This window comes from Malurus melanocephalus, unplaced genomic scaffold (genome assembly GCF_030028575.1).
Source record: "Malurus melanocephalus ecotype Western Australia unplaced genomic scaffold, MMel_1.1 scaffold_184, whole genome shotgun sequence".
Classification (NCBI taxonomy): Eukaryota; Metazoa; Chordata; class Aves; order Passeriformes; family Maluridae; genus Malurus; species Malurus melanocephalus.
The window spans coordinates 684,585-709,742 of NW_026623416.1; the positions used below are offsets into that span (position 1 = coordinate 684,585).

At 40.5% G+C, this 25,158-nt stretch overlaps 1 protein-coding gene across 1 annotated transcript; it reads right to left on the reverse strand.

Annotated features, from left to right (window-relative positions):
- Nucleotides 1–1,986: 1,986 nt before the first annotated feature.
- RIGI (RNA sensor RIG-I) lies at nt 1,987–24,405 on the reverse strand. Its single transcript, XM_057373057.1, has 18 exons — nt 24,072–24,405; nt 23,864–23,995; nt 22,079–22,257; nt 20,641–20,791; nt 18,789–18,911; nt 17,861–17,974; nt 16,808–16,961; nt 15,689–15,947; nt 14,832–14,994; nt 14,315–14,416; nt 12,052–12,209; nt 11,277–11,412; nt 10,242–10,390; nt 8,883–8,973; nt 8,009–8,179; nt 6,344–6,495; nt 4,744–4,890; nt 1,987–3,096 (listed from the first exon to the last, which is right to left on the reverse strand). Exons 1-18 carry the CDS (start codon nt 24,175–24,177, stop codon nt 2,803–2,805), a joined length of 2,781 nt encoding a protein of 926 aa, XP_057229040.1. The 5' UTR covers nt 24,178–24,405; the 3' UTR covers nt 1,987–2,802.
- Between the last annotated feature and the right edge of the window lie 753 nt (nt 24,406–25,158).

A 25,158-nucleotide genomic window follows, 5' to 3' on the forward strand; every position in this document is an offset into this window, starting at 1 on the left:
AAAACAATCTATGATTTCAAGATCCTTGTCAGGCATTTCTATGGCAGTTAGCAACCAGTGATTACACWAATGCACTCAAGTAAGTCAGTGACTGCCCAATCAACACATGAATCTGTTTACAGGGGTAACAAATCTACTCTTACTGAGAGCTAAACAAAGTTATAGTAGTAATTCTCACTCTTAACTGTATTTAGAGCAACTGCCACAATTAACATAGTGGAGAAATTCTTTCAAATTAATCACCTAATGTGTTTTTAGTGCAGTCAGCTTTGGCTATTTCTGGATGAAAAACTACTATTAGAATACTTATGAAAGAAGAGCTTTCWCAGGGCCACAGAGATTGTACTGTACCTGCAATAGGCTCACCTTGCTTGATTACAACAGAGGTCCTCCAGTAAGTCAGAGTGCCACCACAATTGAAGGGTCTGAAGCATCTCTCATAAGAAGAAGATGAGAGAGCCAGGACTGTTTAGTTCAGTGAAGGGAAGACTCGGGGACGTTTCTGCTCATTGTGTACAAATATCTGAAGGGCAGGCACAGGCTCTTTTCAGTGCTTAATGACAAGAACAAGAAGCAGTGGACACAAACAGCGTGAAACAYAGGATGTTCCCTGTGAACACCAGGAAACACTTTTTYACTCTGAGTGMCCAAGCACTGACTGGAARAGGAGAGAGAGAGTTGCCAAGASAGGTTGTGGTGTCTAYACCCTTGACGATGTTCAGATGCTGTCTGGACATACGGAGATTGTCCTGGGCAATCCCTTGGGTCTAGATGGGCCTCTAGAGGTCCCAACCATAGCTGTTCCATGATTGTGTGAACAGAGTTGCTAATATGGTAGTAATCATAGTAATAAATACACAATTTCAGATGCAATTAAAAAAATTCTGGTATTCTCAAAGGCCATATAGAGTGCTGGCGTTCTTCCCCACCCTTCCATCTCAAATGTCTACTGAAGGAAAGGCTTGTATCAAGCTAAATTCTTACTAATGTATTACCCCATCWGCCTTTAGTAATCATTTGGGCTGATTTGTGAAGCTGTTTTAKTCTGAAATCCTTGTGTTCAAAGAATAGGAAAATACCAAAGCTTCTCAACTTCATCTTCCCAGTAGTTGCTACTGCAAGCTGTGAAATTTAGGACTGACTGTTTTCTATACCAACATAGATAGTCCTTTCCCTGAGCAATTTGATACTTAAKGGCTGTGATTTTTCCATGTACTTTTAATCTGAAAGTGCTAAACCAGCCTTTTTCAAAAATACTTTGTTCCTAGTACTTTTGGAGGGGAGACATTATCTAAACATAAATCATCTTTATTCATTGTTYTGTGTTTCCTTTTAGGTAAAAACTAAGTACAGAGGAAGTTATTGTAGGGCTGAGATTCAGTCTTCCTGTACAGTGCATAAAGCTTTCACAGTAAAAGGCATGAATTGGGGTGGAACACGAAGCAATGAAGTTCTTTCATTTTTAATGCCACTCAGCACTTTACAAGAACATTGCAAGCCTCACTGATGAGGATTTAGGTAGCTTCAAACAATTTTTTTATTCTTAAATTAGGTTCATTTTCAAGAGGGTTTTTTTTTTTTTTGTTTTTGTTGTATGGGTTTTTTGTTTGTTTTTTGTTTTTTTTTATTGAGTTCAGGTATTTCAGTAATGTAATTCTTCCACATATATACTATACCACTCTGTCAAATACACAGTGAGCTGAAAATGTATTTGTTCTYGGTTCCAGAAATACTGAATACTAAGCTCATGGAGAATGGGTATAATAAGCAGTGCTTTGAAGTGTTCRAGTACAATGCTTTTCATAACCCTGTAGCAATTTCTGTTTCTCCCAGAGAATTATGGGATTTGGGTAAAGGGGAGAGATTTGAACACAGTAATGCCTAGACTTTGTAAGAATGCTAGATCAGCATTCTTAGGAAGCTTACAGGAAGCTTACAGTATTCCTAGTGTCTTGAGACATCTTAGGTGACAATCCAGGGATGAGACAAGGCATCCAGGTAAGTGCTAATCCCCATAAAAAAAGTGAACCTTCACCCATGTTCCAGGGCACTGTCTTGTCCCCACTAGGGCTTGTTCAGCTAAGCAACACAGGAGGGTGCCCCTTCTGCAACCTGAGAAACAGCAATTTGATCAAGGTGCAGTGATGTAACAAAGTTGCTGCCATTTTAATCACAAGGATGAATCCCCAATGCCACAAGRTGGCTCTGCCCTACTTCATTTCTTAGACTATTGTAGAAGAATCTTWTTAAAGATGTATTTAAGAGACATAGTATCTTTCTTAGAGAAAAGTTAATGGACRTTTTTCTCTTAATTTTACAATATCTATGTCTAAAACATTAAAAGTAACATTTTAMAAAGTTTTAAAAGTAGCTAGAGTAGTTCCTGGAGTGCTAGTAAGCCATGCTGACTGTATGRATATGCACTCCAACAATAMGTTAGCAGTACCAAAGAGAATGCTGATTCACACCTCAGTTCTTGAAGGTGTAGCCTGTCACCTGAAGTTAATATGTTTAGTTAGTCATTCAGTGTGATCTAATTTTTTTTTTCAGACCAGCTTCTTCATAGCCATAATGATTCAGATCTAGACACCTCAGCATGTATTTGTCTTTCTAATGAATCTTCTAGCSAAGTATTTAATTATATAGAAAGTACTGGTTTTAGTGGCTTTACCAGCCTTTTATAATCTAGCCAGATGTGGACGAGGGGCCTAGCATAAAGAGCAAAAGTTTTATACATGAAAATTGATTATCTGCTATTTTAGCACAGTGCAGTAGGACAATATATCCATTCAGATGTTGAGTTCAGCTGGAAGTTTCATCAAAATTCTTCAAAGAYAAATTAATATCTTTCCATTTTTGAATATCCATTTGTGTCCCAGTTTCAATGTTCTCTAGCACAAAGCTTTTGATTTTGATCACTGGTAGATTGTCAAATGTCTTGTACTTCACTGTGATCCCCCAGTCATGCTGGCAGTCAGTATTTCGACAGTGCATCTTGCTTTTTTTCTCAAAACCATCAAACTGGATTGGTTTCCTGTGGGGCTTTGTTATATAACGCTCCTTGAATGCATCACCTAGGACAGTGTGATGAGAYTCCTGAAACAACACATGCCAGATGCATTTAGTATTAGAAACAACATTCCTCATTTTTCTTTAATATTCTCTTTTCCTCCTGAAATACATGTTCTCCCTCTTAAGTGCCTTCTTGTCATCCAGTAGGCTCACCTTTCAGCCCCTTTGGCTCGTTGTTCTTTTTTCCCCCCATTGACTGATTACCAGGTACTAGGAAGGACCCAGGCCTGGGYTAATCAAAACCAAAAACAATTTACTATGTATCACTAGTCACCAGCTTACATATACTTGAACTTACTAAGCTTTTTAAAAACTCCGTTTGCAATATTTGAGCCTTGTCCATGAAACTAAGAGTAATTCAAACATGGATGGCTTTGAGAGACTCCTGCTTCCCATGAAGGGTGATGCAATTACTTTGGAGTGGTAGGAAAAAAGCCCTAACAAGGTAAAGGATCTACAGTTGTTTATAACGTATATTACCAAATATTAAAGAAATTAACAGCCTTATGTGAAAGMATATTTACAATTTGAGCTTGAGTCTGAGAATTCTAGCTCCTCCTGGAAATGCGTTTGTAAGGATTATTTTAAAAACTGAGGGGTTATTTGCTGAGTACTAAGCAAAAACTCTTACTGAAGAGTTTTTTAAACTCCTGGATCTATTTGCACAGGTACAGGTGATAAGCCAAGAGCACAAAATAGAGTAAAAGTCAGAGGTAATTTAGATATCCCTTGTTTTTTGTCAAAGAAACGTAACCAAGTTTTCACCAAGCTGTGCTATTCCCAGCTCCTTGCAGAGGAATAGTGAACTCCATCTCTATTCCAAAAACAGCTGGCAAAAGCAAACAAAAATTTGGCCAGGGCCTGAAGGCAAACACTGCATACTCGGCTGTGGCCTGAAGCCCCTTATCACATTGCAACTGCACTTTTTAGAGCAGCACAAATAGAAATGGCTTCAAAAGAAAAAAATTGCAGAACTATAGAGGCTCAAAGTGCTTAGAAATGCCTCTCTTCCGTGATCACCACTTTCCATGCGTAGCGTATTGCCTCCTTTTGTCTGCAGAAAAAGTATTCAGATTCAGAAAGGGTGCAATAAAAATGTTCCTGTGTTATACATAGAAGCAAAGTGAACTGTACCTAAATAATAGAAAACAAAAATGTATTGAAGGMTTTTAGGACTCTTCTAGTGTAACCATGATTTACCTTGCTTTTCAAGACTCAAACTGACCCATAAGACGAGGAGTTAGTAAGYTGATCCCAGTACTTTGTATAGATAATTGTCAATCAATGGAAATTGTGGCAGAAATCTCTCAAAAGCATGGAGACTTCCGATCTGATGTTAATCAGGAAAGTAAAAATCCAGCAATAACAATAGTAGGTTATGTAGTTGAAGATCATGTGGTTTTCTACAAAATTTGTTGATTTCTGAAGGGCTTCAGGAAAATGGAAGTGATTCGTACTCTATTATATTTGTACACCTTGTACAACATCAACTAGTATCACATCATACTACAGAAGTAGTCACAACAGTTCCTGTGGTTTACTGATTTMCTCAGAATTTCTGTTCTCCTCCAGTTTGAACAAGTAGACTACTTCCACACTGATAAACAATGCAGTTCATTAATGCTGATTTCCCTGATGTTCATAGATGTAGGCTCCCATACAGAAACATACCTTTATAATTCTTATGTCATCTGTACTGCAAACATATGCTTTGCATTTCCCACACAGAAGATTTTTTTTCCCTTCCACTGCTTTAGGTTTTGTTTCTTTCTTCCTGCAATCYCGTAGTATCTTTTCCTTCATTTGCAGGTCATGTATCTTTGATAAATAAATAAAAATCAAGATCATTATGAACTGAAGTCTCAATATCAGCCTAAACATGACTTTGGTTATGTAACATTTAAAGCACACAAAACAAAACACAGCTTGTTATGGCAATTCACAACAAGAATGACCAGGGTACATTTGTCAATTTAAAATGCAGGGCTTTGTTGCACAGCTAAGTCTCTGAAAGCTTGTCTGGAAACACAGGTTGATTTGTGAGTCTAAGGGGATATGGAAGAACTGTGCACAAAACTTTTTTATTAATAGTGGCTGCCACTGCTTATTCTAGTGTTCTGTGTGCCCTGGGGAGTACCACTGATACCAGCTACCAGCTGTATTTAACTCCAGTCAGCCCCACCCTAGGTCCAGCCATCCAGACATTTTTTAGCCAGCAAAGGTACACCCGTCCAAGCCATGAGCAGCCAATTTCTCCAAGAGAATGCAGTGGGAAATGGTGTCAAGTTTACCAAAATTCAGAAAGACACCAACCACTGCCTTCCGCACATCCACTAAGTGGGTGACACTGTAACAGAAGAAAATCAAGCTGCTCAGGCAGGACCTGCCTTTCATAAACATGTCTCAGGGCCTGATCCTTGGTTATCCTGTATGTGATGACACTGAAGRTATCTGCTCCATAATCTTCCCTGGCACAGAGGTCAGGCTGACAGGCCTGTAATTCCCTGGATCCTYCTGGTCCTTGAGGTRTGGTTACACTGACCAACTTCCAATGACCTGGGACCTTCTTGCTTTATCCACGACGGCTGATAAATGCCAGAAAGTGGATCGATAAGCTCTTCCACCAGCTCCCTCACTACCCTTGGKTGGATGCCATCCATGCTAATAAACTCAMGTGTSTCTCAGTGGTACAGCARGTCACTAACCAGTTTCCCTGGATTATGGGGACTTCATCCTGCTCCATATCTCTGTCTTCCAGCTCAGGSGGCTGGATATCCTGAGAGCAACRGGTTYTACTGAGGCAAATAAGGCATTAAGTACCTCAGTTTCTTCTTCATCCTTGGCCATTCTATTTCCCACCATATCCAACAATGAGGATTTCTCCTTAACCCTTGGTGGTGGTCCATATGACCTTCCAGCTGGGCTTTGACCCTCCTGATATTCAGCTGCAAATTATCACTACATCTTTGTACAAAAAGCGCAAGACAGTCTCCAACTCTCACATCACCCAGAAGTCTTTCTCTGTTCATAAGCAACAGGTCATAAATCCTACCTCACACTCCTGAGTTGTTTGCAGTTACAGTACAGTAGACCTTCCCAAGCTGGCAGTACACACTATCCCTTCTCTGCTGACCTAGCCTTTGTCAGAAATGAAGCAGAATAAAAACTTCCCTTGGGTTGTCACTTGGCCCTACACGGAGCCCTAGCAGATGAAGGCTGATATAGATCATGCCTTTAAAATTTGAGTATGAAAATTGCACAAATCACAAACCGTTCTTGCAAATGTTGTTTCATCCCAGTTCTGTAGCTTTTCAATAGCTGCATTCATCATTTCTTCCTTATAATTGTTTTGTTTTTCATTCTCAACCACTTCGCTTTTGCTTGTCACAATGATGCACTTGCTGTCTCTTGCCCTTCCACGACCTATATGGCAACAGATTTATGCTCTTTAGTTACTCSTAACAACTTGTGCAAAAGTGACACTACCACCACAAGACTGATAAGGGCCTTCTGTGTGACTGCTTTTGTTYAGTGTTCAGATTAAGCTAATGCTGCTTGTGAGGAGCATTCCTCAGTAACAAGATGCCCCCTTCCAACTATCCTCACAGATGTATCCTAGCCAGTATTCTWGTGTCTGCTTCTGTGGCCTCCTGTTGTTCAGGCATGCTTTAAAGTCCAATTATTGTATAGCATCTTGCTGTCTTCTTATGGTGTTTTTTAAAAATATGTGAAGAAGAAAAGTTCATCTTAGTCTTCTTTATTGGTTTTCCTCCCTAACTGATGTCTAAAAAAACCCCAAAGACCCATATATCACAAAAGCCTAAGGAACTGAAAATACAGAACTGACAAGAACACAGACAACAATAGCAAGCACCTTCTCTTCTATCTGATTATGCTTACTGCCTGCCTGTTTACTGAAGCTGTGACACAGGGGAACCAAGAAATATGGGGATCTCATACCAGTTTAGAAGTATTTAGGTTATARAAAGTGCTCACATTTTCTTTTGAGCTCCTATTCCACAAAAATCAYGATTGTATGTGGTTTAAACTGACTCTCTGCACTTTTAATGGCTTTTTAAGAAAGTCAATGAAAGTCAATTCATGAAAGTCAATTCTGGACAAATTATTTCATTACAAGACACAGGTAAAAAAATCACAGCACACAAACCCTGAAAGTAGAGTGCAGTGTAACTACACTGGAGATCACTTCCCATCAAATTATGATGTTAATTACTTGGGGGACAGGATAAAATAYTGCAGATGCACCCTTAAAAGAGTAGGCAATTTTATGCCGTTTAGGAATGTGAAGCAGAAACCAGTATTTAGTGTGGCTCTTCATTCCCCTCTACTGGCCATACTGTAAAATCACCAAATTTAAGACCAGAGTCTTGACAATCTTCTCTGGACAAGCCAAGAAGACAGAAACAGGATGTCCTCTTTTTGGTCTTAAATGTTATGCAAAAGGCTCATGTACCTGGGAGTAGCTGGGTTGGTAATAAACCACTGGCATGGGAAGGCCTTCAGAAGCCAAGGCAATATGTGAAATTCCATTGCAGCAGCCCTTTGCAAATTGGCTCAGAATGATTTGTACTATTTCTCACAACAGTTCTTTTATAGTTGTGCTTATATGTATATTTATAGTTGTGCTTATATGTATATTTATCTACTTGAGGTATCAGTTCTCAAGAGTTCAACAACTTTGTGCAGCATGGCTAATTTGCCTGGCAAAAGAACAGTCAGACAACATCAAGGACTCAGCTCTGTGAGCAAATTTATCATGTCCCATCATTCACTGGACTTTGCTCTGAGGCACAGCAGAACAGCAGCAAGGCGTGCTCATATTGCTACAGTATTTTGAATATGCCATTCAGCAGCATTTCATGTCCGTTTCTAGGCTAAAAYGGGTTTCTGAAGTAATAGCTCTGAAATTCCTTACCTCTGACTTGGATCATTTTGGTGACATTACCAAAGTATTCATAGAGCACCACAAGGTTGCACTCAGTAATATCAATGCCTTCATCAGCCACAGATGTAGCAATTAGCAGTCTGATGTCTTTGTCCTTTCTGAATGCATCCAGTATACCCTTCTGCATTGGCAGGGTCATACCTGTACCAAGAAACAGTACCAAGAAACTGTGTCAGGGAAAAAAACATCGAAGAGCTCCTTGAGCAAGACAACGCATTTGCTTTGACTTAGAACATTCTCTTGATCTGGAAAACTACTTTGAGTCTGATACACACCTGAGTGTATATTATACCCACTRACCAGGGATTCCTGTTGATGTGTCACAGGAATATCAACCTGGGAAACATCATTTCAGAYACAAYAYCTGGATGATCTTTATTGGAGACACSCATGCAGCTCAGTTAGYTATGACCCAAGGTAACTCTTAAGTCACAGTAATTAATTTTGGCTGTCCCTTTCATTCTATCTTAAAATGTCTTTGTGCCATCAAACACAAAATAAGAGAGGCATCTATAAAAGGAACAGGGAAATATGAGGATTAATCACAAGAAGCCATGATAGAGAAGTTTCTAAACTGCTTTTGAATTAACAATAATAATACTGCAGATAAGTGTCACTTGACAGTGTTAATGCTGCTTTAGCCAAAGGTTCTGGACAGAAAAGGCAAGCATCTCCTTAGGATCCATTTAAGGTCTTCCAGAAATGGAASGATGCAAGTGCAGACTTGCATGACCTTCCTCTGTTTAAGAGCACAGAAGATGAACACAGGAAAAGCAGAACAGTTTCTAGCAGCATAACCACCACAGRTTTAGTACATGTTATATGTCAGTGCAAATCTGCATACCTGTTTTATGATCTCTTCTTCCCTTACCCATCAACATATCTGGCTTTATGTGGCTAAGYAGAGGGTTTGCTTCTATCCACTTCTTTAAAGCCTGGAAAGCAAATCAGGGAGTTAGAATCCCTATGCAGATGAAATGCTGATTTGAGATAGATAGGTAGATCTTTCCTATGCTTGCCTAGTCAATCAAAACTTCCAAAAGAACAACCAAAAGCAGAAAAGAAGGAGGAGTTTGTSTGTAAGGAGGGAATATTTATTAACAGGTGAGAAAGCAAGGGTCACAGCATGATGCCAGATTAAATCATGCCAGGCTGATTTCCACTTTTCCTACTCCTGCAATTTAAAGGCTAGAGAGCAACCAGCCTTTCACTGCTAAAAAGTCTGCCTTTTCTCATAAACAAACAGGTCACTGAATCTTACACCTCTGGGATCAAAGGAAAGTAGTGGCTTTTTATAAATTGGACTTGTACTACACAGTGACAGTAGCATCTTCAAACTGCTCTTACAGAAGAAAAAAAATTCAGCCAACCTACAGCAGGCTTTTTAATCTAAAATGGAAAGCTGCCAGCAGATGCTTGGTGTTGTTAGTTTGCACTTTAACCTACTCTTAATTTGTCTGCTCTGCAATTCACCCAGCATGCCTATACCCAATGATAAAAGGAGGGGCTGGGTCATTCATCTGATAAATCTGTTTACAGTAGCCAGAGACAGCTGATATCTTGCAGTAAATGTTTTAAACCTACTCATGCTAATGATTAGCAGCACAGTTATTTCAAGCGTGAACCTTGTCTGGGAGCAAAGTACTGTCAGGGAAAAAATCCATCATCCAGCCTAGATCCTTAATCCTAGGCAAGTGTGAAATAGATCAGTAATAAGAAGAGTCCAGAGAACATCTGCTGCACAGTATTTTCTTTTTCTTCATCGGAAACAGGTGCTAGGGCACAGACCTCCTTTAGGTCTATAGCAATCCTCTGAGAAATGTATAAATACCTCCTGATGTGCAGTCAGTAATGAAGTAGAGCTGCTGTTTTCTGATACTGCTACCTTAAAGCCCAAATCCTTATAATATATCTTGTTAAAACTTTAGGCCTGAAGTAAAAATCTGATGGCTTAATGATCAACTATGACATGTAGATAGATGTGATGAAGGACACTATGCCTGTACTGTAGCTTTCAGAAAAAACAGAAAACCCCCACTCATCCTGCCTCAGAGCACCAGGGCTTAGGTAGACACAGTAAAATGAACTAGAAAGATCAAATACATGCATATTTTTCTATTTCAGATCAAAATAGGAAGGGTAATAGATGAGGCATTTTGTTTTCCCACTTCCGTTTTAGAAGCTTTAAAAACAAATGTCTTACAGCTACTAAGGCTCTTGTCTTGGCAAAGAGAATAGTGCGAGTCTGTGGGTTATAGCGGTAGGCTTCATCCAGGATGCAAGCAAGCTCCTCCAGCTTTGGATTCTCATTTGACTCATCTTTTGAAAGGGCAGTCAGCTCTGGTTCTTTCTCTGAAAGAAAAGAGGTTTCTTGAAAACTTTACCTTTTTTTAATACAGAAAGCAGAATTCACACACAAACCTACTTTCAAATGCTACACACATTCTCTTCATTTTAATTTTCTCTTCCATTCTTTTAGATGAAAGCAGAGAATACTCTTGGTTAAATTCAACAAAATCTCCAGAAAAAAAACCAAAATTACAAATATCTCACGTTTTGGAGCAAACTGACATAAGAACTTCTGTGATATACTCCGCATCAAAAGAAAGCAATAAAACAAACTCAGGTCTCACACAGAGCGCTGCTATTTCTTCTTAAAAAACAACTGACACTCAAAGGCAGCATGTGCAGTGATTTAAAATTGCAGTTCACACTGCAACACACCAGACCACAGGTTGGAGTATAGCCCTCTGCTAACTAAATCAGAAGTCAGAGAACAGTGCAACCTCTAACTGTCAATCAGAAGGATGCAAGGGCCACCTGCTTCTCCCCAGAAGACTAGGATTCATCCAGGAGCAGTGGCCAGGAGGCTAAGCAGTGCACTGAGCAGTGCATGTTGGCTTATTTACGCTACCAGCATCCATGATTGTAGAACATCCCCCTGCTTGTGGGACACAGCCATAAGGACACTGTTGCCTTATCTCCAAGCCAGGTATGTAAGAACTTACTACAGCAACTAGCTTTATTTATTACTATTTTCTCAGCTCCTGCACTGGAAGCTTGCAGGCCCAGAAATTAAGTCCCCCSCAGCTTGCCCTAACATTACTCTTGCACACATACAGGCACCACATCTTCTGAAAAGTGCAGTTCCTGGAAAAACAACTGCAGAAAGYACCAGGACCATCCTACCATAAGCTCTCTTCTTCTCTGGATGTGTCACAGCCACTGTGGGAAATACCTTGAAATTTGTCYGTCAGTTGCTTCTCTAATTCTGTATATGGTCCATTTTTCACATTTGTGAAAAATTCATTTAGGTAGGCTAAAGCATCTTCAATGCGGGCGTCTTCACTGATAATGAGAGCATCGTTGAATTTCTGTTCAGAAAGAGACATACACATTTAGGCTTCATTTTCTACRGGGTGGGATGAACACAAATTTTATTTTGTTAGATTAAGTGTTACAAACTTGTGTTGTTCCATTTCCATGACGACACAACATTTACCAAGTCTTCTCTGTACTAATCTGGCCCTCATGGGTATCATAAGACACCACTCTTACATGCCTGATGCTTTAGCCTGTGTCAATTTATTGCAGTCTTCAACATCCTGACTTAGTGCAGAGGCACGTACAGATCTCTTCTCTCTCTTAATGACAGGAAAATTARGTGACCAGTAACATGGAAACAGCCTGAAGTTGTGTCAAAGGAGTTTTAGGTTGGATATCAGGAAAACGTTCTTCACGCATGAGAGTGGGTGAGCTGGAACAGGCTCCCCAGGGCAGTGGTCACAGCCTGACAGAGCTCAASAACTGCTTGGACAATGCTCTCAGGCACATGGTAGGGATGCAGGGGCAGGAGCTGGACCCAGTGGTCCTTGGGAGTCTCTTCCAACTCTGCACATTCTACAATTGTATAAACAAAACAATTAGGTTCAAAATCTGCTTCTAGGTGGAATGTATCAGAAGCAAGTCAATGACTCCACCTCTGTATGGAAGGAAAGAGGGAACACACTTACCCGCAAATGTTCAGTACAAATGAAAAGGTCTCTACAGATGCTGCTCTCCTTCTCCTTATCTTCCAGTTGCAACAGTCTGCATTTCTTCTGAGTGTAGACTATCCAGTGTTCATATTTCTGTGTTCCAAAATCAGTCTTGTTGATTTGGGAGATGGTATCTAGTAAAGAAGGAGGGAAAAAGTATTTGTTCATCTTGAACAGCAAATAAAAACCATTAGCTAGAGGATAACATATTTCCCAYTAATACTGGTTCTAAAAAGCCTTTCCAAAGGAACAGTTTTATTATAAAATCACAGAGCCACTGAGGCTGGAAGGCACCTGTGGAGGTCTTTAGTTCAACCCTCTATTCAAAGCAGATCACCTAGAGCTGGTCACTCAGTCCACATGGACTTCAAATACTTCGAAGGACAGAGATTCTACAACTTTTTAGGGCAATCTGTTCCATTGTTTGACCACCTTCCAGCAAAAAAGTCCTGGCTGTTAAAGTATTTCTGTTTGTGCCCACTGCCTCTTGTCCAGTCTCTGGGAACCACCTGTGAAGAGTCTGACCCTGTCTTCTTCACTCCCTGTGTTTCAATGTACACCCAGATGTTAGCCTAAAACTAACTCAGTACAACTGAACCAAGAATCTGTGTACATATCCACATCTGCAAYGAATTTAGTAATAAAATTAGAGCTCACTTATCCTATAAGAAGTATACATATCCTATAAGAAGAATAACAGTATTCACAAAATTACATGCAAAATGCTCCTTGAATTACCAGCTACTCAGTAGTTCACATTATTTCACAAAATAGTAGAGGCATATTGTCCAAGGACCTGTCCTTGAGGCAGAACTAGACAATACCTGTTTGCTGTACACATACTCTGCCTGCCTGAGGGCTTCACTCTGCCTGCCTGAGGAGTTCTGCAATCAAAGGCTCCACAAAATGGAAGCCAATGTCATTCATGCAAGAGGAACTGTGATGCAAAAATAAGCTTCAGAAGTGTTTGCTTGACATAATRTGCATTTTGAAAATCTCTCTGTGTTTGTTCTTTCAGTGGGTTTCTKGGGTTTTAGTTGCTTTGTTGGGTTTCTTTTTAGGTTGGGTGGGAGGTTTAATTCTCCCTCCCAAAATATAGTTCACTCTCAAATATCTGGAAAGTGGAGGGCAGGGGGGAAATGTAGAACTGAGGTAAAAAAGTTTAACTAAGGTTAAAAGGTTAAAGGTTTCACTGCACTGCAGTCAGTGTGCAAAAGCCAGCACAGGCAATGTCCTTTAATCCAGAGATGGAAAGACCAAGGCTGATCCTGAGCACAGCCATCCATGGGTCTGTCCTTTGCACCCACTTCAGCTCTCAAAGTTTTTACAATAGCTACTTACTGGACATGACTTAGGGACTCTGCAAAAGCAGAAAAGAACAATTTATTTCTGAMGGACTGCAGAATTAATCTCATGATCATGAGACCTGTTTTCTTTTCACAGTCATATGTCTCTCTCTCTGCAAACCTTCCCATCCCTTTAGCTTGTGAAGCTGGATCCCTACTGACRTGTGTTTCCTTTCTTGGGCAGCCATATCGTCTCTCCAGTTCATGTTCCACAGATCCTACTCTGAAATATTACCTCAAAGGCTTCTCAAAGGAAAATAATGGAGATCTGGTAAAAAGTGGAAATAGCATAAAGAAGCATAAAGAAGACAGAATGCTAACCAGAATAAGTAGCCAGGGCACCCCTAGAAAAAACTCTGAGTTATTAGAACTCAGAGGCCAGAGAAAATAGAAGTATCAGAGCAGAAAATGTGAAAATTAAATTTTGCTGTAAGGAAAAATTACAGCAGTCCAAGTAACACCATAACTGTGATGCTTCTTATTTTCCTAACAGAGACAGACATGGGTGTGAAGCATTTTGAAAAATGTTGAAGTAAGAACAAACAGGTTATCTCTCATCAGTGAAAGCCAGCCCATTGCATTTTGAATGCAAGCCCTTTTGATTAAGATTCTCTACATTCAGAAGGATTTCACAGTGTCAAAAGTCCATTTTTARTTGTATGAAACAGGTTGAAATTCAAGCAATATTTTTTTATGATTGTTAGAATAATCAGGTATAACAGGAAAATAGTTGAATCTCTTATCTGTAATCTCCTATTTAGGAAATATTGGTTAAAGGCAAGTAAAATTAAGGAGAAAGGAAATTTAAAAAGTTTCTGATCTAGCAGCTATAAGGATTCACACTGATGTAATCAAACACTGAACTGAAATACAGACATATTACAGAATCTTACCCACTGAGTAAATCTTCCTCATCAACACCTCTGTCTCAGACATCAGATCTGAGATAATGTCTGCAAAGTGATTCTGAGCTCGCATTTTAACCCATCTGACATCTAGAGAAGAGAAATTTAAGTYAGTGGCCTGGGTATGTACAACATTTCAGCAGCACAGAACAAGTTCTTGTCTAGAAGAATGCTACACATGGTGCTCTATGCAATCACAATCAAGTTTGCTGTTAAATGAGTATCGCAGACGCACAGAAGAAGCAGGCCCTGATCCTCAGTGACAGAACCAAATAAAAAACAGAGATGGTGGATCACAGAGAAGAGAAAATATGCCCAAATGGGCTCTGCATTACTGCAGGGCAACAATGGATTGCAAGCCTAAACTTCTTTCAAGCTAGCAGGAAGCAAAGYTCCAGCATAGTTTTAAGCTTTTGTATTATTCTCAAAAAAAGGGGGAAGTTAATAGCTGCCTTAATCACTGTGCTTTGTAACTCACAGGAAAACAAAAAGGAAGTGCGCTTACGTGTTTCTGGCTTGTTGCTGAATCTCTGCAGATCTTGTTTGTTCTCTCTGACAGTGGATATGGCCTGCACATCAAGGTAGGAGCAGAGGGTACAGATGTGCTCTACAGTTTCATGGGTGGTCTTGGCATTACCAACTCCAACAGAAGCAGTTAAACCTACAATCTAAGCACACACATGAATAGAGGTGATTGCTCTTTTGTCACGAATGTAACAAAAACAGGAGATATTGTTACCAGTCACCAAATTGCCAGCATCTTCAAAAACATGGAAACAAAACAGGCAGAAGCAGGCACAAAATCTTAAGAACCCAAACCTGTATGCACTCATGCCCTCTCCAAGACGTTCAGACTTAGAGCATTTAAACTTAAAACAAATTATCCAGCCACTTAAATCCACAACAAGCTGTGTTTGTCAGTGCTTATCATCCAGAGGAAGAGCAAACCCACACCCAGACCCATCCTTTTCGTTCATTCAGAGATGTCTTAGCTGGATGCAAACCTCACACCAGCAGAAGCAGTGGCCCCATTTTGTTGTCACAGAAAACAGCAATAGAGGGGTAACAAGCAGATTACTAAATTACATGSTTTCTTCCCAGTTCAGCTTTTCCATTTGCTCTCAAGTACTCCAGTCTCTGTCATGCTTGATCAGTCATTCTGGGCAGCTGCAGCAAAGATGCAACATGGGGGAAAAAGCCTAGAGGTGTCCAAGAATGAAAAAGTGTTCTATGCTTCTGTGTCTACTTGCAGCCCTTCTTAAATAGGAGCTTGAACTTGATCAGCACAAAAGACAAGACTTTAGCCTTTGTTGAYTGCATTGCAAAACACTTTCCTCTAATGTTTTCACCACTGGGCTTTACCTGAGGCAGCTGGTGTGCAGAGGAGTCAAATTTTTGATCCAGGTATCTGGTCATCAATACATTGTAAGGGTGGTTGCCTGTTGTGTTGTGGCACTCATCAAATATCATCAGTGTGAAGATGGAGAGGGAGCTAAGGATCCCTTTCTCCAARCTATTCACAAGAATCTGGGGTGTTAGCACAATGATGTCACTGTCCTGTATAACATTTTCTACAGCGATACTTGCAACTGTTTCACCACAAATTCCTTGAACAGAATATCTGGAAAGAAGATGAAAAAATAGGGTATAAAAAAGGATATCTTGCCAGGCAAAGAAAGATAGAAAACTGGACTTTTCAGCAAGCTTGAAAAGCAGTTACTCTGGTCTAAATGTCAAATACTTGGAGCTGGCAGTTTGACCAAAGAAGCTTAGGAAAAAAATTGCTAACAGTAAATAACTTGATTTCCAACTACTATTAACAAAAACATATCATATTTGAGGACTGATGAACTTGTACATTTAAACTGTATTTGTCAGTTCACATGTAACATTCCTTTTGTGTATATGTTTGGCATCATGGGACTGTTTCAGTCCAGCAGCCTCCTCTTCCCATAGCTGTAAGGATACATATGTGGACATYCTGAAACCAGTTCCTTCAAAATCAGAAGCTATAATTTTTTGATGCCCCTCTGTGCAATTTGCAGTGCCATTTGAGAGGTCAGCTATCTTATTTTTTTCACTAGAGGTTGGAAAAAGAAAGAAGTTTGAGTCCTTTCATTTACGAAAGAGAGCTTCTGAGAATGGCAAGCGGAATCCCACTGCTTTTGCCTGGAACTGCCTCGTCTTTGAAAGCAGGAGTGAAAGAATTCTCAAGAGGGAACACACCTCACCATTTTCCATAGACAAGTACAGAAACACTTTCATCATTTCCACAGATGTGCAACAACCAGTRCTTAAACTCTCCAAAACCAGACTTCAGATTCTTCAAACATCTGCCAATGCCATTCTTACAGCTATGCATAATCCTGATGTCAAACACTCTCGTTCACCAGTAAAGCCATTACATCTTGCTCTGGCCAAAGCTGACCAATAGGGCAGTTTATTTCTGTGGAGGAAGCTACCAGGTGGAATGGCACTTACCCACTTCTTTCAAAATGCTGCCTGAATACATTTTTCTGTTGTTCATACACTGGCACTTTGGTTGCAAGGAAGGCAACTTTTGCCTTTTGTCCYGGCGGAATGTTTTGTAAATGATGTTCACAAATAAGAAGTGACACAAAAGTTTTTCCAGATCCTTCAAACAAAAAACGTGAAAGGTAAAGTGTTAGTATGAAAGGGTGCAAGCAGTAGCTTGTCTCATCTGAATGCCTTGTAACAAAGGGGAGCTGACAATGCGACTGTTACACTTCCACACTTGAATGCATTTGGAACAGATCTGAATACATGCTCGTTGCTTACTCAGGTGGGGAATCATCCCTTTCCCTCTCACAGTCTCAGTCTGTGAAGGCCATTAAGCAGTCACTGGGAATTAAAATCCATTTACAGTTGTATTTGAATTCTTTGAAAYCCCTGAGTCTGTTTTTTGCTCTTAGCATGTGCTTTCACATCAAATCATGAAGATATACAGACACCAGGCCTTTTCAGCTTCCATCTTTCCCCATGCAGCCTTGCTCCTCTCATGCTTGTTTTCCTTTGGCCTTTGGGCTCAYTGCACAGGCTCCCCAGAGCTATTCTCCATCCCTGCCTCTGTTATCCCACCTGCCTCTCCAGGGCTCAGGGGATAATTAGGTTGTCTTGAAATTGTAGGCATTGCAGTAGAAGACAGGGGAGTCTTAGGCTAACTCATTCTATTTTTCCTTCAAATTGTAAGCCATATTTCTTAAATATCTGCAAAGATTAGTGACCGATTTTAATTGAAAAATCCAAACTGAGGAGTGAGAAAGCAGAAGTCAAAACACTGAAATGAAAGCTGAATGTGCTGAATACAAGCACTGAAGGGCCAAGAGACACATCTGTTTTGCCCAGTCTCTGTGCTGCCCATGGTAATTAATTGCAGCATAGATCTGTATCGACTGCAAGGAAGACTGCTTTTAAATAAACAGCTGAAAAGATCTGATTCAACCTTTACTATTCCCTATCCTTCATAGCCATCTGTACCGAGCAAATTTTTCTAAGAAATGCCTGTTTCCTTACCTGTGGGAGCACAAATCAGTGTGTTTTTCCCATCAATAGCAGGCCGTGCCAGCTCAATCTGGTAGCTCCGAGCCTTCTTTGGTTCATAAACAGATGAAAACTCACAGACTTTTTCTAGAATGAAACAATGTTTTTGTGAAGAGTGTTGCAATAAAAATACATCAAGAATGTTATGCCACATATAGCTGCTATCTAAAATGATAGAGTTCTTGCAGTGTACACAGAACATTCTCCGACAGACAAGCCTTTTAACAGGACAMATGCACCAAATAAGGATTTTGTGCAGGTCTGATGGCATACTTCTGTTACTCCTCAGCCATGATTCATAAAATAAGCTCATTCAAGGTCTTGGCTGAGAACTCTCACTTCAACTGGTCTTTTTTTCAGCTGAGAAGGAAAGCACAAGAGATTTTTTCCCCCAAATATGTGCACTAATATTGCTAGCCTCCTGCTCCACAGACTTTTGAAGTTATTATCCTCTTAAACTGTGGTCTTGTCAGAGTGTTTGGACTTAGGGAATAGGAACTAGAAACTACTGGTGGAGTAAAATTTGTCATGACAGTCACTGCACAGATCCTTTGCGACCACATTCAGCTCCCCAAACTGGTTAATAGCAGGTYATGTGTGAATTGATTATATCAGAGAAGAGGTCCATCAACAACAGGCTGKTGTTTGGGAACCTTTTCTGATAATGCACTGAACAGAACTACTTTTCACTAGAAATGTGATAAATGAGGGGCAACCCCTAACATTTGCAATGTCTAGCAGGAGATCTTTAAACATTAAAACAGAAGTCAGCTAAATCAAGTCACAGATTTTTACTAATTCCTCARTACCTTCCTTTGTGGCGCACTTTATCTGTGTCCTCTTCAAATCTAAGGAAATGGAATATACCAGCCACAAACTGTTTTAAGTTCTTGAGCCTTACCTGAAACTGAAGAGAGATTTTCACTGAGATTATCACATTCTGCCTCTTCAGAAAATGTCACCATGGTTTCAAAGTAGTTCTCAGAGGCATCTGTCATTTCACCATCAAGATCTTTGCCATTATCTGTATAATTGGAAAAAAAGGGCATGTTATTGATCCTTTTGATTTGAAAACTTATTTGCTATGACAACACAGTGAACRAGTTGGTTGCTGGCAGAAAAAGACTACGTGCTGCACACAGACTCCTTTTCAAGGAAGATGGATAGCACAAGAATCTTGGGTTTGGAAGAACCACATGCTCAGTGCATGTGTACCCATCCCTTAAAAATCAAAGGAGATAAYAGATTAGGAGGAAAGTTTATTCTTTCTGTTTAGTGACAAGAAGTCACTGTGTAATGTGGACATTAACTACAAGCATGCAAAATACTTCGGAATTCAAAGAAGCTTTGTAAATTCATGATTCTGCTCTCCCTTTCTCTCCACCTTCTAAAAGGACCTAGAAACTGTAAGACTATCTCCRTCCCTTATATTACACAATGATCAAAAGAGAAATTTTCTTTGGCCTCATAATTAGTGCTTTCTGGATGAACCTCCCCTGGGCCTTGCATGAAGAGTTTCTGCAAATAGAACATGTGATCACAAAGCATTGCTTTTGGAGTGGGAGAAAGCACATCTGCATCCCAACCCAGCTCCAGAAAGCACACAATAGCTGCAATTAATTTCTACTAGTAACTCTTCTTAACTGCTAGCAGTAAAATGCTTCCAATATGAACAATGTTTCTTCAGTAGGCTGATTTTGGCTTTGCTAAGCTGGATGTTAGAGGAAGCTGCCTCAAAAAACAATGGTATCTTTAACTTACAAAATATAACTTATAAAAAATCAACCAAATAATATGTATAGCCATCAGCTACAAAAAATAAAATCTATATATCTATATGTAGGTATTTTTCTTACATGTTATTTTACATATATTTAAATAGATTTATTAATTATGTATACAAATTTAGGCAAATATAATAATTAATTCTCCAAATACAAAATTACACCCTTTGACTGCAGCAGTTAAAATATTTCAGAGAAAGAAATATTGTTTAAGAAGCCACTTAAACATAACTTATCCCTGTTGCTAACTAAAAATTCAATTCAAACAAGGGTACAGAAATTGTAGATATGAAGATTTACAGTCCAGTTTATCTACAGTCATGTTTTTCTATCAAGATAATGTGTTCTGCTCTAAATTCTCCCATGCTGCAGGCTATTTATATAGGTATTCTTCAAGTAGGGAAGGGTAAATTCAATGACAAAAGCAAAATCTTATGAGAGGCAATTATGTACTTTTACAAAATGTGAACATAATCACWTGGTAAGGGCTGTGAACATAATGACTTTATTGATTTCTCAAAGAAAAAAAATATATTATTTTCTCTGTGGATAATAGAAGTGAATGACTTTCTAGACTCTAGACTATTACTAATGATATTTTATCAAAAAGTATTGCTCAGAACTCAAGCAACCACAAAGATGACAAAAGCTGAATTGTAGAAGAAGGGAAGGAAGGAGATAACTATTTGGCTAGTTTTACACCTTCAGAGCCCATGCTGTCTGATTCTCTTTACTGAAAACAGGTATAATTCCTTACCATTTGGGAAGAAGAATACTCAAAAAGTAATTTCTGCCTGTTTGTTAGATTATATTTCATTTTATATAAAAGACATCTAAAAGAAATTTTTAAAAGGTTTCTATTTTTAGACAACAATGGTATCCTTCTAAATCAGTTTTATTCTCCTGAAAAAAAATACTGTCTGGTATAAGAACAGGAAAAGAGCATCATAAAAACAATTCAGAGTTTACCTTTTCCTATATTCCAGAGTTCACTTGCATTGTAATATCCTGCRTTATCCAGTGCCAGCTGAAGACTTTTGGGCCAATTTTCCTTATCCGAGCGACAGAGGCATTCAATGAGTTTAGTTATCCCAGCTGCTTTGCTTCTGTATTCACTGATCTGCACACACCACAGACAGAAAGGTCTGCTGTAGGTTCTCAGTAATCAAACTCCCTGCTTTTTGCTTGGCAGGTGAATTTGTTATGCTTGTTGTTTAGGAGGAAACTGCATTTCCTTCTTAATGAATGAAAGCTTTGCAATAAAATTCGGGCATTTACCCACTACAGCTTCAATTCTGCCAGTGTAGTCCTACACTAAACTTAGCTGGACTACAACAACAGGTAGGCTATTGAATAYTTGAATATGGTCTGAAAAACCACAGAGCTATTCTGTGAATTTCCATCTGGCAAAGTCCTTGTAATAACGTATCTGCCATAAACCTCTGAGGTTTTTCATTTCACAAATGGAAAAGAAGAAAATACAAAAAATTCTGGCAGACCAGACATTTGGTCAGATGCAATAGCTTTCCAAACATTATATATCTCCATAAAGAAACACYACTTTAAAAACAAAGTAGTCACAAACAATCCTCAGGAGCTGCAAGGAGTGAGAACACTTATCAGACTCCTTCACAGTACATCAATACTTTCTACTAACCASTCATAAATGACAAGTGCCTGGTAATATCACTTGTTATCAGTCAATAACAGCACTGAGTTAAAACTGGGTAGCAGAGCAGCAGCTTCGCATCCAAAGGCAATGAAAATGCTGTCAGCTTCTGTGACACGGYATTTTTCTGATGACTTCAGACCTCAAGCTCCATTTCACACTGTGGTGAACCCCTGCCTTTGGGTGCTGACCGAACTCAAAGTGCTACACGAAGTTTCTACAGTTAAGGTAACAAAATCAAATCACACGACAAGCAACAACCAATTTAGAAAATACCTAAACACCAATTTCACTACTTCCATAAGTAATTTTAGGAGCATCAATGCAACAATGCTTCAGATAAGGGTCTATCTCAAAAACACAGCAAGGCACACTTTCTCTGCAATGTGGCACCTTCCAGAGCCCCAGGGTCTCCTCATGGTCATACAGCTGACCATGGTCAACACCAAAGCCMCCCCACTCTGCTTCCCTGCCTGCACCCCTTTTACATGCCCCTTTATCCACTGAGCCAGAGRGGTGACAATGAGAAGCGCAGGTGTCACAGACAGCACTGCTGTGGGATGCTGCAGCCTCACAGCAAAGCCCCTTCTAAGGAGAAGAAACCAAAGTCCTTTCCCAGAGTGGCCAGCCATCCTCCTCACTCACCYGCCTGTCACACAGGCTCTGATTTATCCCACAAGTGAAGCAGCCAGCAATTTTCTACAGCAGAACTAGGCAAATACTAGGGTTTTACCATACCTGCAGGATCTCATCACACTCCCTTTCTATCAGGCATGTGTTTATATATGGCATGAGCGCTATTGGATCAATTTCTATCATTGTTGCTTCTATCCGTTTCAACAGCTGCCTATGCAGTTCCAGTTTTTCCAGTTTGCTGAAGTCCCAGGTTTCGATTGCTTCTGCCAGTCCAGTGTAACCTTTCAGAAAAAGAGACAGCCCTGATTTTAGAAAATTTAGAAAATGTTTTTGAAGTCTTAGAAATTTTAAAAGCCCTATGCTGAAAGAGCAGTAGCACCTGCAAAACCAAAAAAGTGCTACACAATGTCACAGGTCACATTACCCAAGCACCTGTAACCATCTCGTCTTTCCATCAAACAATCCTTGGAATTCTTGCAGTCCATGATACTTTTCCACATGATTCCCAAAGCAAACGACACTACTCAGAACCACAAGATGCTTYGGTGGCCTTTTCTTGTATTTACCAGCACTATATCTTTCACTCTTGTCCTCCTTCAAAAATCCCCACTGTACTGGATTCAAGCCAGTGCCTGACTGAAAGCAGTACAGACACCTGCAACCTAAACAGTCATCAAATAGTTGCTGAAAATACTGTCCTGGGACAGGCAGTGGCATGGAAGCATATTTTAAGGGCTTGTGTGGTCTGCTGCTTCTGGTGTGGACAATAGCAGATTGGGGTCCCAGAGGAACTTGTTGGCAAACAGAAGGAATTTTCCTAACTTGTTATTTCCTTCTAGAGGAACAGGAGAGTGGTGTGGATACTTACCACCATAATGTCTTTAGTAGTCTAATCATTACCTACCTCTGTACTTCCCAAAAAGAAGAGTAATCCTAAATTCTAGTCTCTGAATTAATAAGTACTTGGGATAGCACTTTGCATTAGTAGGTCAACTGTCTCAGATTTTTGCTGAAGACACAACAAACTAAACACTACCAGAAGTTTGAAGTAGATATTTCAGCAAATCAGAAATCAGGACAATCACAGACTGGTGAAAGTTTACTCTGGACCTAGTATTTGCTTTAGATATGAATGGGCTACATCCAAGTAACAAGAAATTTTGTAATATTTGTTCATTGAGATAGTGTACTATTTTTAATTAATGGTGAGGAAATGAAAACACGGCTTATGTCATGCAGGGTTCAAGACATCTAATAAATCAGCAGCAAGAATGTATCATACAAGATACATGTATAGAGGAAAGCCGGCCAATGCTGCTAATTTCATACCTTCACAATCTCTTCTGTTCCATCTCATAAAAGAAATTGGATTAGGAACTCATATATCAGTTTTAGCAGCTGTGGAACAATTATCTTTATAAAATACTAATGACTATATACCTCTTAAAATAGAAGACTTTCAAGGCCACTGAAAAACTGTAAAAAATATTTTTACAGTAATTTAAGACTGTCATTGAAGTTATGCCATGCCACCAATTAGTCTCCATGCACATCCTGAAACCCATTCAGCTTTCTCTTTCAGAGGATTCAGCTTCCTCTCATTGTATTTGGTGAGAACAATGGCTCTCTTGTTTCTTCCCTAAAGGCCCCGAGAAACACGAGTCTCGTATCAATGAGGCTTTCTCCACACTCAAGAGCTGCTCCAGCTGCACCACCTTCCAACAGGCTGTTTTCCAGACTCTCCCAGCCTGCCGTTTCCTACCGCATCTCACCTGGCGAGACAGGACTCGGCAGCTGAAGCCCGCGGCCAGCGCAGCGCCCGTGCCGGTCCCGGGAGCGCCCCCGAACGGAGAGCGGCGACAAACCCGGCCCGGGAGAGGGACTCACCTGCKGCGACCAGGGCATCCAGGAAGCCCCGGAGCCAGCCCTCCGCCTCCAGCAGCAGAACGGCATCCAGGAACAGCGCGGCGGCCGCGGTCACCCCCTTCTCCTCCTCCTTTCGGACTCTCTCCTTGATTTCTAGCAGAAAGGCAGCACAGGCARTGAGCGGAGMGGGAAGGGGCGGGGGCGGGGGGCGAGGGGCAGCGGCTCTCACCGTCGGACAGCCAGTCCGTCATGTTGCTCAGGATGTACACGGGGTTCAGGCTCCTCTCGATGTACCGCCTGTAGCACTGCAGGTTCCGCTTCTCCTCCGCCGTCATGGTGAGGGCAGCTGCGCACCGCCGGCGGCGGTCCCGGTCCGATCCCGATCCCGATCCCGRTCTCGGCTGCGTGCGAGGAGCAGAGCCCTCCCCAACCTTGGTGCCGGAAGAATTGGTTGGAAGTGCGAGCCGCCCCCAAGCAGGGAGCGACGGGAAAAAGAAACTTCAGTCCAGCTGGAGAATAGAAACTGAAAGCGATTCAGAAGAGCAGCGCTGCTTTCCGCTCTTGTCTGTCTTTAGCAAAACGAAAAGGGGACGACCCCCCCCGCCCCGCCCCGCCCCGACTATCTTTTGCTCATGTACACGGTTGGAAAGGCTGTAACCAGCTCAATTTGCGGCTGCCACGATGAGGAAAAGTGCAAATAAATGTAAAAAGAAATGTGTAAAAGCAYTGCCCTACCTTCTCTTCCCTCTTGTCCTCAGAAAAAGCTGAACAAGTTTTTATGGGTTGTGTCCTGGATTTCCCTGTTTTGTTTTGTTTTGTTTTGGTTTGGTTTTGGTTTTATTGGTTTTGTTTGTTTGTTTGTTTGTTTAAGATAGAAGTTCTTCTAAAAGCTTTTAGAAAACGGATCAGGGAAGTGAACATCAAAGGAGAAGGCTTATCAAAGGGGCAGTCCTGTTGCAGAGMAGAAAGCACCCACGGTCAGAAGAGCTGCTAAACATTACAGCTCCACACGCGGACCTCCCTCTCACCATGTGTTCAGTGGATGCATCTTATCCTAACAGACTGATCCAGCAAGGATTCCTGCTTTCTACAGCCTTGCACAAGGCCACTGAATCATGGGTTTGTACTGGAAGCACAGCGGGTAGCAGGGCCAGAAGAAGGAGCATTGATGAAGGCATTGACATTGAATTTCCTACTCCTTTCTAGTCCACCTTTCCTCTCAGGTGTTTAATATCCTGAGAGGATAATGTTTAATATCCTTCCTTTCCTTTCTCTTCAGTCTGCTGTCTATTAAGAGAGTGATTGAGCATTGGAAT